Raw genomic sequence first — 14,227 nt, 5'->3', positions numbered from 1 at the left:
GGGTTGTAAAACAAAACAAAACAAAATAAAGAAAAATATGCAACGAAGACCATATGTGGCCCTCAAAGCCTAAAATATTTATTCTCCAGCCCTTACAGAAATGGTTTGCCCACCACTGCCTGAAACCACTAGACTTCACATAGTCTTTACGCAGTGACAGACGATTGGAGCACATGGTGCCTCTGCAACATGACAAGAGGCACAGGAGGGCAAATACTGGGTTTACTGTGCTGTGAAAGTCCCACTGGAAAGCTATGCCCAACTGTTATCTGCAAGCCAATACCTATCCTATCAACACAATATTATAATTTTACAAACACACTTGCTCAGTCAAAGCAAAAGTGGAGGTAAGGTGATTTATTAACCAAGGGAAGTATCTGAAACATGCATCTAACATTTGATTCTACACTAACCTCTAATTCTGAGATACTCATTAATAATTTTAATAACAATAGACAGAATTTACTGAGTCTTTACTACGTATTAGACACTGGTCTAAACTCGTTTATATGTATTACCTCAGTTAAGCCTCTTGACAACCCTTATTTCTATTTTATGGATGAGAAAACTGAGGCAGAGAGAGACAATCTAATCTGTCCAAGACCACACATGTAGTAAGTGTGGAGCCAGTATTTGAATCCAAGCGTGACTCTTGTATCCAGGAACCTCACCAGTGCACTCTGCTGCTCTTCTCCAGAAAATGCCTAGTCAAGGCATGGTTTAAAGAAAGCAGCTGGTTTCCATGGGGAGGGCAGCACCCACCGATCCCTCTGGCCAGTCTTCCCTGGATGCTGGTCATGGGTACTGTCCATCCATCTAAGAATCAGGCCTGGATCCTGAGTCTCATCCATTTTCCCTGGATCCTAGGATCTTCAGTAGTTCTGCTAAGAGAATCTGAAGCTCCCTGAGTAGCCCCAAACTACTCTGATTGGTTAAAACCTGCTCCTTCTAAACCATCTGAAACTTCCCCACATGTTTATTCTAGTTTCCATCAATCAACACATGGAAAATTACGCTTGCCAAAGGCATTATTGTCATAGAAGATACCACATAGGTTCTTCATTGTCAGCCCTTGGCTAAAGAAAATCAAAAGACTGATCAAGAAACAATCAATGTCAAAAGGCTACCCAAATCGCTTGGTGTACCAGTGGTTATGGAAAATGAACTGAGTATCAGTTTCCTCATCTGTGAAGCAGGAGTGATAATTCCGGTATTCTTGATTTATTGGGTAGACTAGAGCCAAGATCTGGTGACTGGAATTCAGCTAATGGCTATTTGTAACAAAGACACGCCTCTCTTCTAGAGAAATCATGATTGGCTAATGGCTTTTCATTGAGTAACTGGAAAAGCTGTTAATCCCAAAGAAAGACCCACATTTGTGAAACAAGACATGGAGCAAGAGTTGCCGCTTGCCCATCGAGTTACACATTTTCCATCTCCCTTTGCAATACACCTTTTGCACGCTGGAGAGTGTTGTTTTCATTATTTATAGAAATGGCTCTGTCATATCCTCTCCTCCAACTGAACATGGCACAACTAACTGGAGATCAGTGTAAGGAAAGCAAGGTCAATGCTCTGACCGTGACAGTGTGCCAAGGCCAACCCAGCACACTGACCAAAGGCAGGGCACATCACCTGTCTACTCACCAGAAGGGAAAAATAATGAGGCGGCTGATGAAAAATATGGCAGAGAAGATGAAAAACAGGGTGTTACAGGTTTGCGTCCATCCGGCATAAGAAAACATCTTAGCAGACTGAAAACAAAGAAAGAAACTACATTCAGATAAAGTGATAGTAGTGCAAATTTAAAAAACTAAATATTTATAAATGAAATGATATGATGTCTGGTATTTGCTTCAAAACAATCTAGGTGGAAGGTGGGTGTTGTGGATGGGACAATAGACTAAATAGGACTGGCCACACTGACAACTGCTGAAAGCTGGCTGGGCCCATCGTACTACTCTGTTTATCTTGTCATACACTGGAAATTTTCCATAATGTAACATTTTAAAAAGATATGTTAAAATGACTGTAATATTACTTCTGTCTTTCAAAAACACTATAAGTCAGCATAATCAATTTCATGCATGCATTTTATCTGGGCATTTATTTAATACTTCCATTTAATTGGAAGGAGAGCCGGACTGAAGAAAGGCTGGAATAGGAGTGAAATCCTGAGCTGGGCTGCAAATGCTGCGGTCAACATGGCTACATTAAGGTGGATGACAGAAGAGGTGGAGTCAGGAGGCAAAACTTGGGGCCCTGTCCTGGCTGAAATAAAGTTTCAAGCACTTGATTTTTCCTACTTATTTAATGTTAGTCGGCACAGCTTAAATGATCTGTGTTGAAGAAAAAGAGTTACAGAAAGGGTTGTTGTGTGGCAGTAGAAGGTTAATTTATGAGGATTGTCTATTGCATTATCCAGTGGTGCCCAAGACTGAAGAGGAAAGTTCCTGGTGGGAGTTGGGGAGCAGGAGGAGGGTGGGAGTTGCTAGGGCACAGATAATCCTTCTAACCCTAGAAGATGCAGATCATCCTCTAGGAAGTGTGACTTAGACTCAGGCAGTTTCAGAACTGACATCACCCTGGAGGCTCAAGGCCTTCTAGAACAAGAAAGACAACGTATTTACATTCCAGAAAGGGGTTACATTGCATTTTTCGTATTTTTCCATAATTACCAAGGGATAAAGATATGACCGGACTGTGGGGTTGGCAGAAGGCCCAAAGCGGGTATCTCTGGGTTTTGACACAGAGAAGGCTAGCATGCAGGTGGGTGGGAGATGGGCGTGGCACCCAGAGTGACTGAAATGGAGAGATCAGCTGTTTGAAAGGTCAGCGGCCAGGCCAGGTGGGAAGCTAGAGATGCGCTCAGAAGAGGATCTCTGTAAGTCCACCACGAGGGCAAAGAATACGCTTCTGGGCAAAACGTACACACATTGTGTTCTGAACTGTGTAATGATGAAATACCAGACAGTAACATCTCTTCTTGGCTAAGGATCAGCCAAGATAGTGTTAGGTCCTGGATCCAAACTTGAACACGTGGAAAATTAGAGAGGACCAGGAACAGGTACGAAGAAGGTGAAGAGGTGCTCATGAGAAAGAGTGAAGAATGACCCGTCAGCTATGCTAAGGAAAATGAAAGATGAATAGACTCCGTGTCAAGGAAGGTCTAACCCGGGCCAATGTTGTACTGTATCTGGGTTTGATTAGAACTTGACTGGGAGGACAGACACCAAAACAACTATTCAAGGAAGCTGTGGAATATGCTCTCTTGGAGAATATCAAAAACAGGCCCTGCCACTCCCTAATGCCTCTCTGCCTCCAGCAGGTGGGAGGCACCCCCCCTGCTCACTGACCTCTGCTTAGATCATGACTTGTGGATCAAGAGTCAGGCATGATCTCCACAACTTGAAGCTGTTCTTACAGTTTACCCATGAAGGGAGCTCTAAGTTGGTCATTTCATTTTTCTTCTGTGTTTTACCTAAGGACCTCAGGACATTTTCAAACAATAATGGGCTAAATTTCACAATATACCCTAAGGGATAAATGAGATTTCTCATGCTTAAGCCAGGAATAGAAACAAAACAATAAGTGATTTGCCAAGTCATTTAGGGAGTTATGTCATAGGGTAGGGGGGGTGGGTGGGGACAACCCAACGCTTATTACCAAGCTGAAGATCTAACTCTCCTTTAATAACACAATGAAGCTGTTTCTACATTGGACACACACCAAAGGCAATTGAACAAGAGGGTTTAGAAGCAACAGAATAGTATAAAAGTCTTAAGTCATGGCCAGTATGGTCTTAATTTTCAGTCAGGGTTATGATCAGAGATATGAGATCAGATCATATGAGATATGATCAGAGCAGGAGGTGATTATAATAGAGATGGCTGCATTCAGAGAACAACACATGGAAAAGCTGGTGTGATCCTTTTGCTAAGCTGTTTGTGGCCCTGAGCATATATAATAATCTTGGCCTTTAGAATGGGATGTGCATGTCTAATTATCATTACACATGAGGTAGAAATAAAATTCTGTACACAGAACATATTTTAACAGGGCCAGTTGCTTTGAGATGGCTTCAAATGACTTCTGGTTACTTCTTGAACAGGGTTTGGCAAATTACAAATTACCCCATGGGCTAAAGCTGGTTGGCCCTTAAAAATGGTTAAAGGGATATGTAAAAAAAATGGAAAATACAAAAAACAAATAAGACTATGTGACAGAAATCACATGCAGCCCACAAAACTAGATTCACTATTTGGCTCTTTACCAAAAAGTTTGCTGAATCCCAATCTAGAAAAACAAGATTCTATTAAATTTAATTTCTTCCATATCAACCTATATTTAATTATCAGCCCTTTGAGAGGCAATCTTGGATGTGAAATGGGTTAGCATAATTTTCCCTGGATTCATTATAAATGAGTATAACTAAAGGAATAAGTGGTTCTGGGAAACGTTGCTCTAAATACAGCAGGAGACCTGGCAATGTCAGGGTCGACTGGAACCAATACGTAACAGAAACAGGTCAAGAAAACAATCCTAACATTGCTTTGCTCCTCATATTTGGTGTGGTGTGGGATAAGAAAGACTCTTGTTTTAATGTTCCCTGCTTCAGAAAACAGCCTAAGCCCTCTTTCTCCCTTGGAAAATGATTGCCATAAAAAAAAAAAAAAAAAAAACACATCAGTTTGCATTCTTTAAAGCAAGGGATTGGGCTGGAAGAGGATTGATGTGGGCAGTGTGAGCATTCAATGTATATTCGAGCACTGGCTTCGGTGAATAAAGGGTGCCATCAGACTTTGACAATCCATAATGCTGTAAGTCTGAGTTTTCCTTTTAAAAGATTACAGTTCATTCCTTCTTCAAATATCTCATCTTACCTCCTGAGCTGGCATCTCATGAAACTTTCATAAGTAGAATCTCACAAATTAATCTCTCTCTAGTACTGTGGAGAAAGGTTTGAAAATAAAAACCAAGAGGTTTCATTCACTTAATCTTGAAGGATCAGGGAACCCAGAGACACTCTCAAACTTTGGATGTTTTCAGGACAGAGAGCCCTGCTAAATCGCTCACAGACAATTCCTTCTGTGAGCAGTTACAGAAACCCAGGACGTGGTATTGTCATTAGATTTTTAATGGCAAACGTTTACCTCCAGCCAAATGTCAGCCACATCGTGCACAAACATCACGAGGGTCCCACTGCGAATATAATTAGCACACCAAGAGAAGCTCATCAGACTAATAGCAGCCAGGTGGTGGATGACATGAGCTAGAAAATCCTATATAATGAAGAGAAAAGGGAGGCCATTAAGCAAATGCAGTTATTTCCCAGTCAGTGGAAGAGATGGTGATGATGATAACAATAATAATAAAATAAAATAATAACCAATAACTTACGTCTGCATGTTTTGAAATTTATAAAATGCTTCCATTTTAATCCTTAAACACAAGTTTTGTGAGGGAGCTAAGATAGTATTGTTCTCACTGATGAAGTCATTTTCCCTTGAGACAACATTGAACAGTTGTCATTAACTCCTGACACCTGCTGCTCCTGACACCTGCTGCTCTTTCCACGGACCCACAGTGAATATATGTACACACACACACACACACACACACACACACACACACACCTGATACATTCATATACAAGCATATTCCTGTGCACATTTACATTTATTGTTTATTCCCTGCCTAATTCCAAAAGGAAAAAGAAGATATAATAAAACTACATAACCACTAAAATAAGTTACTGCATATGAAGGAACAAATAAAAATGGAATGACTGCATTAGAAAATCTAGGCTAAGAAAAGCTACTGCCATGGACCATAAAGATTTGATGGTTTTCTGCAAAGAAGATATACAAATGGCCAATTAGCACATGAAAAATTCGCAACATTATTAGCTAACAGGAAAATGCAAACCAAAACCACAATGAGATGGCACTTCACACCCGCCAGGATGGCTGTAGTGAAAAAGAGGAACAGTAGCAAGTGTTGGTGAGGATGTGAAGGAACTGGAAGCCTTGTATGCTACTGGTAAACATGTAAAATGGTGCACTGCTTTGTTAACAGTCCGGCAGTTCCTCAAAATGTGAGACACAGAATTACTGTGTGGTCCAGCAATTCCACTCCCAGGTGAGATAAAAATATATTCATGTAAAAACTTTTATATTAATATGCATAGCTTTACTCATAATACAAATGGAAGAAACAACCCAGATGTCCATCAACTGATGGGTAAACAAAATGTGGTCTATCCATACAATGGACTTTTATTCAGCAATATGAAGTACTGACACATGCTACAACATGGATGAACCTTGAAAACATTATGCTAAATGAAAAAGCCAGACACAAAAGACCACATAGTGTATGATTCCATGTGTATGAAATATCCAGAAGAGATGAATCCATAGGGTTGAAGTAGATTAGTGATTTCATAGGGCTGGGGAGACTGGGAGAAATGGGGGGTGACTTCTAAAGGGTACAGGGCTTCTTTTGGGGGTGATGAAAAGGTTTCTTTTTGGGGTGGGTAAAATTGATTGTGGTGGGGCCGGCCCGGTGGCGCACTGCTACAGTGCGCTGCTTGGGAGCGCAGCGGCGCTCCCGCCGAGGGTTCGGATCCCACATACAGACCGGCTGCTCACTGGCTGAGCGAGGTGCGGGCGCAACACCGAGGGTTGCGATCCCGTTGCCGGTCCCGGTCTGGTACGGGCGCAACACTGAGGGTTGCGATCCGTTGCCGGTCATGAAAAAAGACAAAAAGGAAAAAAAAAATTGATTGTGGTGATGATTGCACAACTCTGTGAATATATTAAAAACCACTGAATTTTATACTTTACATAGTTGAATTATGTGGTATGTGAATAGCTCAATAAAGATGTTAAAAAAAATTAAAGATTTCAGTTTCCTTACAGCCATACTAAAAGAGTACATAAACACTAATAATAGCTCAATTTGTTGAGCATTTACTGCACACCAGGAAGTGTTTTATATGAATTAATTTACTTAATCCTCACAACCACAGAGGAGACAAGAACTATTTTTAGCTCCGTGTTATAGAGGAGGAAACCAAGTTTAGGGAGTTTAACCAACTAGCTCAAGATATTAGAGAACAGTGAAGCCAGGAATTCAAACTCAAACAGTCCTACTCCAGAGCCTGTGCTGTAGCCACCTCCCAATAGTTTTACGTCTCTGAAGATATGTATCTATAAAACATGTAACACATATTTACATTTAGTTTTTGAAAAGGTGCTCAAGTACCTGCAAATAACAAAAGAGAAATCAACTACTGCAGAATCAAAGGTGGGAGAAACATAGGATCATAACAGGATCTACCTATCTATCTATGAAGACTTTCTAAAAATAATTATTTTCAATTCTATCCTTTGAGAAAATGACTAATTACATTTTGATGTATTCATAGCCTAAAGTTAATAATAGTTAATCTATAGCTATTACTGAGTTACATAGAAATGGAGATGTTTCTATAAGATTTTTTTCACGTATGTTCTTATCCTTGGATTCTATGTTTTATTTTTAGATGTCTAGTTCGCTGCAGTGTGCCCCTTACTGATGGGTAATGTCCACCATCACTCAACTCAAACATCATTTAATCAAGCCAGCTTGGTTTGTCTAATATTGAATTAAACTAATTTTATTTGTCATACAAATTTTTCTACAAATAAGACTTTTACACACAGTGTAGCATATGGAGCATATGCCAAGAGTATTTTATCATTTGGTCTGCATTGCTAACACATATGATGAAATCTTGTGACTGCATTCAGGGTCTAACATGATTTGCTGGACTAGCGAACAGGAATGAGAACCAACCAAACAGTTTCTAAAATGCCTCAGTTTGTGACCTCAAAGGAGGCATTTAGCATGCCTGTGACTCAGTTTTCCTGAAAATAAAGCAAAGCTAATAATGCCTGAAGGAAGATTTCCTCACAAGGATATCTGATGAATTAAGGAAAAAATATTTTCAAAGTTTTTGAAAACATCAAAATGTATTATATAAAGTGGTTTGTAATTGACTAAAAGATATGGTTGCAGAATTAAACATTTTTCTTTTCATTGAAGGACATTAAATTCCCAAATCAAAAGAAACAGACAACATAAGGAGATTTCTTATCGAGCAGGGGTAGAGCTTCAAAGTTGAATTCTCTATGTTTCATCACAAATATTCACCAATGCACTGAAGCATGAACATAATTTGCACTATTTTATGTACTATAAAAAGCAGATGATCAATGAACTAGAACAAAGTACACATAAGAATACAACTTAAAGATTAGAATTTGGGGTAAGAGAATAAAATTCTTGAAGAAACTGATAAAGGGGCTTTGTAAATAAGACACTTACCTTCCTCTTGACATCAGTGCCCAGGCTAAATAATAGAGAACAATAAAAACTCATTTCTAAAATGTAGTACCAGTACTGGGATGGCAGCAAAGGCTGAGGAAAAGAAAAGTGTTCATTACTTTAAATGTCACCATATAAGGAACTTATTTTAATGCACTAAAGCTATTTATATTCCACAATATTTATACCTATTTATATTTCACAATATTGCATAAAATAACAATGATTTGTATATCAATTTCCAAAAAGGAATTGGAGGTAATAGTTTATGGCATTCTATATCTAAAAGGGTAGACAAGTATTCCAAAATCAAGTTAAATGTTTTGTTTAAAAAGTTAAAAAAACTGCCACAGGTATAATTGCCTTATTTTAGTTTATTGGGAGTTAAATTAGAAAAACAATTTAAAAATCTTTACTTAAGAACAGTAGGAAGTCTGTTCTACTGGCCTTTCAATTTATCTTGTTCAATATTTCCTGAATACTACTCAAAATCTGATGTTTTAACCTCTTTTCTGGTGACAGGCTGGTGGTCAGAATTGGACCATTCTCAAATAGGACAGTAATAAAGTATGTACAATTACTTAAGGACTCTAAAAATGTTTTCTGGAAAAAAGAACAAAATTCCTACAGCTAGAATTTTCCTTAGTAATTTCATAGTGGGGGTGGGGTGTGCTTATTTTAGCTAAGTTGAGACATTATACTACTTGTTGTGATAGATAGTTACATTAGTCCTCCCAATGAATGTTGCTGTCTGGTATCCATGCCCTTGTGTAGTCTCCTCCCACACTGACTATGGACTTGATCTTGGTCCTTGGTCAAGGGGACATAAACAAATGTGATACAAGCAGAAACTTCATAAGCACCATGTAAGGAACCTGAGCTATCCTGCTGAACAGGCTGCAAAGAATAGAACAAAGGTGCCAACTGCCAATGCTATGAATGAGGGCACCAGGGACATGAGCAATCCCATAGCTAGACTACCAACTGACTGAAAATGCATGAGTAAACTCAGTTGACACCACACGAAACAGAACTTCTTAGCCGAACCTAGTCCAAAATGCCAGTCCAAATCATAAGCATATAAATGGTTGTTGTTTTAACGCACTAAGTTTTGCGGATGGTTTGTTATGCACCAATGGATAACTGATACATCTGAGAAGATAAGAGTTACTTGGAGGTGGAAGATGATAGGACTGGGGTTTGGCCTAGATAATGCCTAGGTCCCTTATTGTTTAACCTTCTTTTATTCTTTAATGCTGAGGCTAACACATTAAAAGAACTAATTTTTCTGGTCTACTCGTTACCCTTGATATGGCCATAAAAGAATGAGAGTTTCATCTTTCTTCTATGACAAACAAGCCTGTATGAGACTAGTGCTCCAAAGTGAGAACAACTAAAAAAACTCTGGATAAGAGACAAAAAAGAATATCTGTTTGAAGTCATCAGAGAGCAACCAGGCATCCAGAACCTGTGGAATCAAGACCCACAGAAAAGAAAAATGCATTAGAGTGAACCCAAGAAGTATTATAGACACTAAGCAGAATAAATTCAAAGAAAACCACACCTATGCATATCACAAATTCTGCATTTGCCAATTTACAAGCAGTTATACTTACTGTACTTGAACTATTTCCACTAAAACACTTTGAAAACTGATCAGCATCTAGGTTATATGGAGCCCAAGACTAAGAAATAGCAGAAGTTAAGCAGGACTTTTGGTAATCTCATAGGGCTAGGAAAGCAAATTGGTGTTCAGGCCAACCAAGGAAAAGGAGTCATTTAAAACCACTGAAAAAGAATGCCCTATGATATGGGTAAGTCAGAAAAACTTCCACCCTCACAAAGACTAGCTCACATTGAATCAACTCAATCACAGACTAAAGGTGAGCTTCCCCTACTCTAAGGACTAACAGAAGTGAAAGTAAATCCCCTCAGAAGGAAGATAACATCACCCTGACCACTTATATTTTTTCATATACAATATCCGTCATTTAATCAAAAGTTATCAAGCATAAAGAGACAGGAAGAAGAAAGAAAACATCCACAGATGATCAAGATATTAGACTTATCAGATTTGTACTTTAAAATAACATCAGAAAATAAATTAAAAGATGAAAAATTTCAGTAGAGAACTGGAATCTATAAAAATACAATTATATAAATATCTGAGAACTGAAAAATACAATAACTGAAATTAAGAACTCAAAATATGTGTTTAAAATATGTGATCAGACACTGCTAAAAATAGCACTAGTGAATTGGAGGACATGAAAATAGAATATGTCCAGAACTATGAAGTGTCTGAGATTTTACCCTACTTGAAAGTTAACAAGTTGGTTTGCCACAAGTCACTGATAGAATAGGAGACTCCTGGTCAGAAATAAGGGTAGGTTATCACTCACAGTAATAGAAATGGCCAGAGGATCAGTATTTGGGCCAGTTTTCCCATCCGCAATTCCTATATGGCTAAGCAAAGAGGGTCAAATGACAACTGCATACACAATGGGTTGTGTTATAAAAGGAATCCTGAGGTAGGGATCCTGAATTTTTATAATGTAACATGCCTATCCTTTGCTCCAGAGAAAGACATTATCTCTATCTTGCAAGGCTGTTTGCTTTGCAAACATCCTTGAAAAGACAGTCCAGAACAAAAGGTCATCAGTAGCTCACTTCACATGACATACAGAAATGCAAGAGACCTGCAGAGAACTGTCTCTTAATAGACTGAAGCACAGAGATATAAGAGAATGAAAAAAATATTTAAAAGCATAAGAGACATATGGGGTTCTAGTGTAAAGGTCTAACATATTATCACACTTGTAATTGGAATTCCAAAGGAGTGAGGAGAAAGAAAGGAACAAAAGCAATGGCCAAGAAGTCTTTCCAAAACTGACTAGAGATTTAAACCACAGATTCAGGAAGTACTATGAACACTAAGCAGGCTAAATTCAAAGAAAACTACATCTATGTATAGCCTAATAAAACTGCTGAAAGACAAGACAAAATATTAAAATCGGTCAGAGAAAAAAGACATTATGTTAAAAGAAGCAAAAATAAAAGTGACAGCTGAATTCTTAAAGAAGTTGATGGGATCCAGAAGACAATGGAATGACATCTTTAAAGTGCTGAAGGAAAATAACTGCTAACTTAAAATTCTATACCCAGCAAAAATGTCCTTCAAAAACCAAAGGCAATGTGATAACATTTTCAAACAAACAAAATCTGGCCAAACTGCTATTAAAAAATACCAGAGGGACTTCTTCAGCCAGAAGGAATAATCTTAGATGGAAGCATGGAAATGCAGGAAACAAGGAATAACATGAAAAGGGTAACGACTGATTTACAAAATAATAATAGTAATGACTTGCAGGGTTTTAAATATTTGAAGGAGAAGGGTATATGGTATAGTCTAATGACCTTTCAGTGACTATAAAGAGCACTTATTTGTATTACATTTTAATAAGTCAAGGATATATATGGTAATCACTGGGATAATTACTAAAAGAATAAAAAGCATGCAAAACTGATAAGTCAATATAAGATGAAATGAATAGCAATATTTTTATTTATTTATTCAGTCTGGACATTTTTACGTTCTGATAGTGTAATTCTTTTTTTTTTTAATTCTTTTTTCTTAATTAGTATATAGTTGCACATATTCAAATCAATACCAGTGTGCAATATATGATGTTCATTATTTTTAAAACTTGACTATTGCATAGAAAAGCAAGAAGGGAGTACAAAAGGAAATGCATCAGGTGGTACAAATAAAAAATAAATAGTAAGACGTTAGATTTGAACCCCAATATGTAATTACATTAACTGTAAACAAACTAAAGGAATGAGACCAGTGATGGATCAATAAAGATGAGGAAACTCAGGTAGAAAAAGATTCAGAGGATTACAATGGTAGTGGACAAAGAGTAGCAAGGGGACAAAGACCTAACTAAGGGGACAATCTGAGGGCTGGGACTATACCAGAGGGGACTTACCTGTCTGGGATAGCCATTCCAAACCTCCCATAGGTCATATACCCAAGGTTTCTGAAAAAAACAAGGAGCCAAGAGAGAAAAAAATGAATCTGTCAGAGTCAAAGGCTGATTTCAGCAAAAATGTCAACTCTCCTGGTGTCACATTTAGGGGCAAAGAAACACAGCAAGAGGCACTTTCCTCATATTCCACTGCTTCTGTTGTACACATTCCTTCCTCTGCAGATATTTATACATATTCCTATGACACCCCTGTGAAATCCACTACCTCTAGCAACTCTGGGATCAGTGAATTAGTGCTGTCTCATAGAGAACACTTTTTCAAATGGGTGAATCTACTAACAAAACTATTTCTTTCTTTTTTATTTATTTATTTTTTAAAAAGATGATTGGTAAGGGGATCTCAACCCTTGCCTTGGTGTTGTCAGCACCACGCTCTCCCAAGTGAGCTAACCAGCCATCCCTATATAGGGATCCAAACCTTTGGCCTTGGTGTTATCAGCACCACACTCTCCCAAGGGAGCCATGGGCTGGCCCACAAAATTATTTCTGAACCAACAGATTTATTGCTTCTGTAGAAATAAAAATACCTTGAGATATCTGTAGCTGTAAATTGTTTGAGAGAAATCTTGAATCTTGAAAGAAATCTCTAAAATGGTTATGTTATTGAAAATATTATATTCTAAAGGAATTCATGGGCAAGAATTTTAAAAAATTAAAGGCAAATTCCAATTAAATATAACAAAAGGATAACTTACATCATAAAGAAATACAATTCCAGCAACAGTCACCACTAAGTAAAATGCAAATCGCCAGCTGCCAAAAGAAAGATAAGTCTTTACTCCATTGTAAATGTGATTGACACTTGAGGAAAAAAGGATTTGGTATGGCAGAATGTAGAAAGAACACACATTCTGAAGTCAGACAAATCTAAGTTCATATCCCAGCTCTACCATTTATTAGATGGCTACAACCTGAGGTAAGTCATTTAACCCAAGGAAGACTTAACTTCCTCATCTGTAAAATGGGAATAACAAAACTTACCTTAAACTGTAAAGAGTACTGAAGACAATTTGTGAAAGTATTGATCATAGTTCTAGTGTGAAGTAAGCAATAAGTGGTAGCTATTATTACTATGTGGCTAGCCCACTTCCGGACACCCAATAAACAATGGCTTGATATTTGTAATATCATCACCATAACAAGAGGAATCTAGTTAATCACTTATTTTATCCCCATTTAATTCTCAGTTAAAAGATTTCTATGTGGCTGGACTTTAGTCTTTTCTCCTAAAAGCAGATTTTGAAGGAAAAAATTTTTCTCATGCATTGAGAGAGACACATAGATTAAGAGACTCAAAAAACATATTAACCAATTGCTACGTATGGATCTTATTAAGATCCTGATTCAAATAAATAAACAGCAAAGAAAATTTCGAGACAATAAAGGAAATCTGAATAGTGACTGAATATTTGCTGTTATTAAATAAAAATTTCTAAGGTATAATGCTCGTATTGCAATTATGTTTAAAAAAAAAGAGTCCTTATATTTTAGAGAGACATACTAAGACATCTACAAGTGAAATTATACAATGTCTGATACCTGCTTCAAAAATAATTTGTGGTGGGAGAGAGAAGTAGGTGGGGTTATAGATGACACAGGATTGTCCTTGAGTAGATATTTGTTAAAGCTGGTGATGAGTAACAGCATACATAATTCATTATGTAGTCTTTCTACTTTTGTATATGTTTGCAACTTTCCAAAATAAAGTTTTTTATTTCAATTATGGCTATTTTATCTAATGACTGTTAAAGCAACAATACTAATATTAGAATAATATTTATTCTTACATTTGTGTAAAGCCT

General features: G+C 37.6%; 1 protein-coding gene across 1 annotated transcript in view; it reads right to left on the bottom strand.

Moving 5' to 3' along the window:
- The window catches only part of CERS3 (ceramide synthase 3), a 72,908-nt gene that overhangs the window by 40,621 nt on the left and 18,060 nt on the right, over nt 1–14,227 (bottom strand). The window contains exons 4-8 of the mRNA XM_008568276.1: nt 13,121–13,178; nt 12,366–12,416; nt 8,374–8,466; nt 5,154–5,282; nt 1,648–1,754 (exon numbers count right to left, since the gene is read on the bottom strand). Of these exons, the coding sequence (XP_008566498.1) occupies nt 1,648–1,754; nt 5,154–5,282; nt 8,374–8,466; nt 12,366–12,416; nt 13,121–13,178 (438 nt within the window). The remainder of the gene's footprint in view (nt 1–1,647; nt 1,755–5,153; nt 5,283–8,373; nt 8,467–12,365; nt 12,417–13,120; nt 13,179–14,227) is intronic.

Source organism: Galeopterus variegatus, unplaced genomic scaffold (assembly GCF_000696425.1).
Source record: "Galeopterus variegatus unplaced genomic scaffold, G_variegatus-3.0.2 Scaffold393, whole genome shotgun sequence".
Taxonomy (NCBI): Eukaryota; Metazoa; Chordata; class Mammalia; order Dermoptera; family Cynocephalidae; genus Galeopterus; species Galeopterus variegatus.
This window is presented reverse-complemented; position numbering and strand designations above follow the sequence as displayed.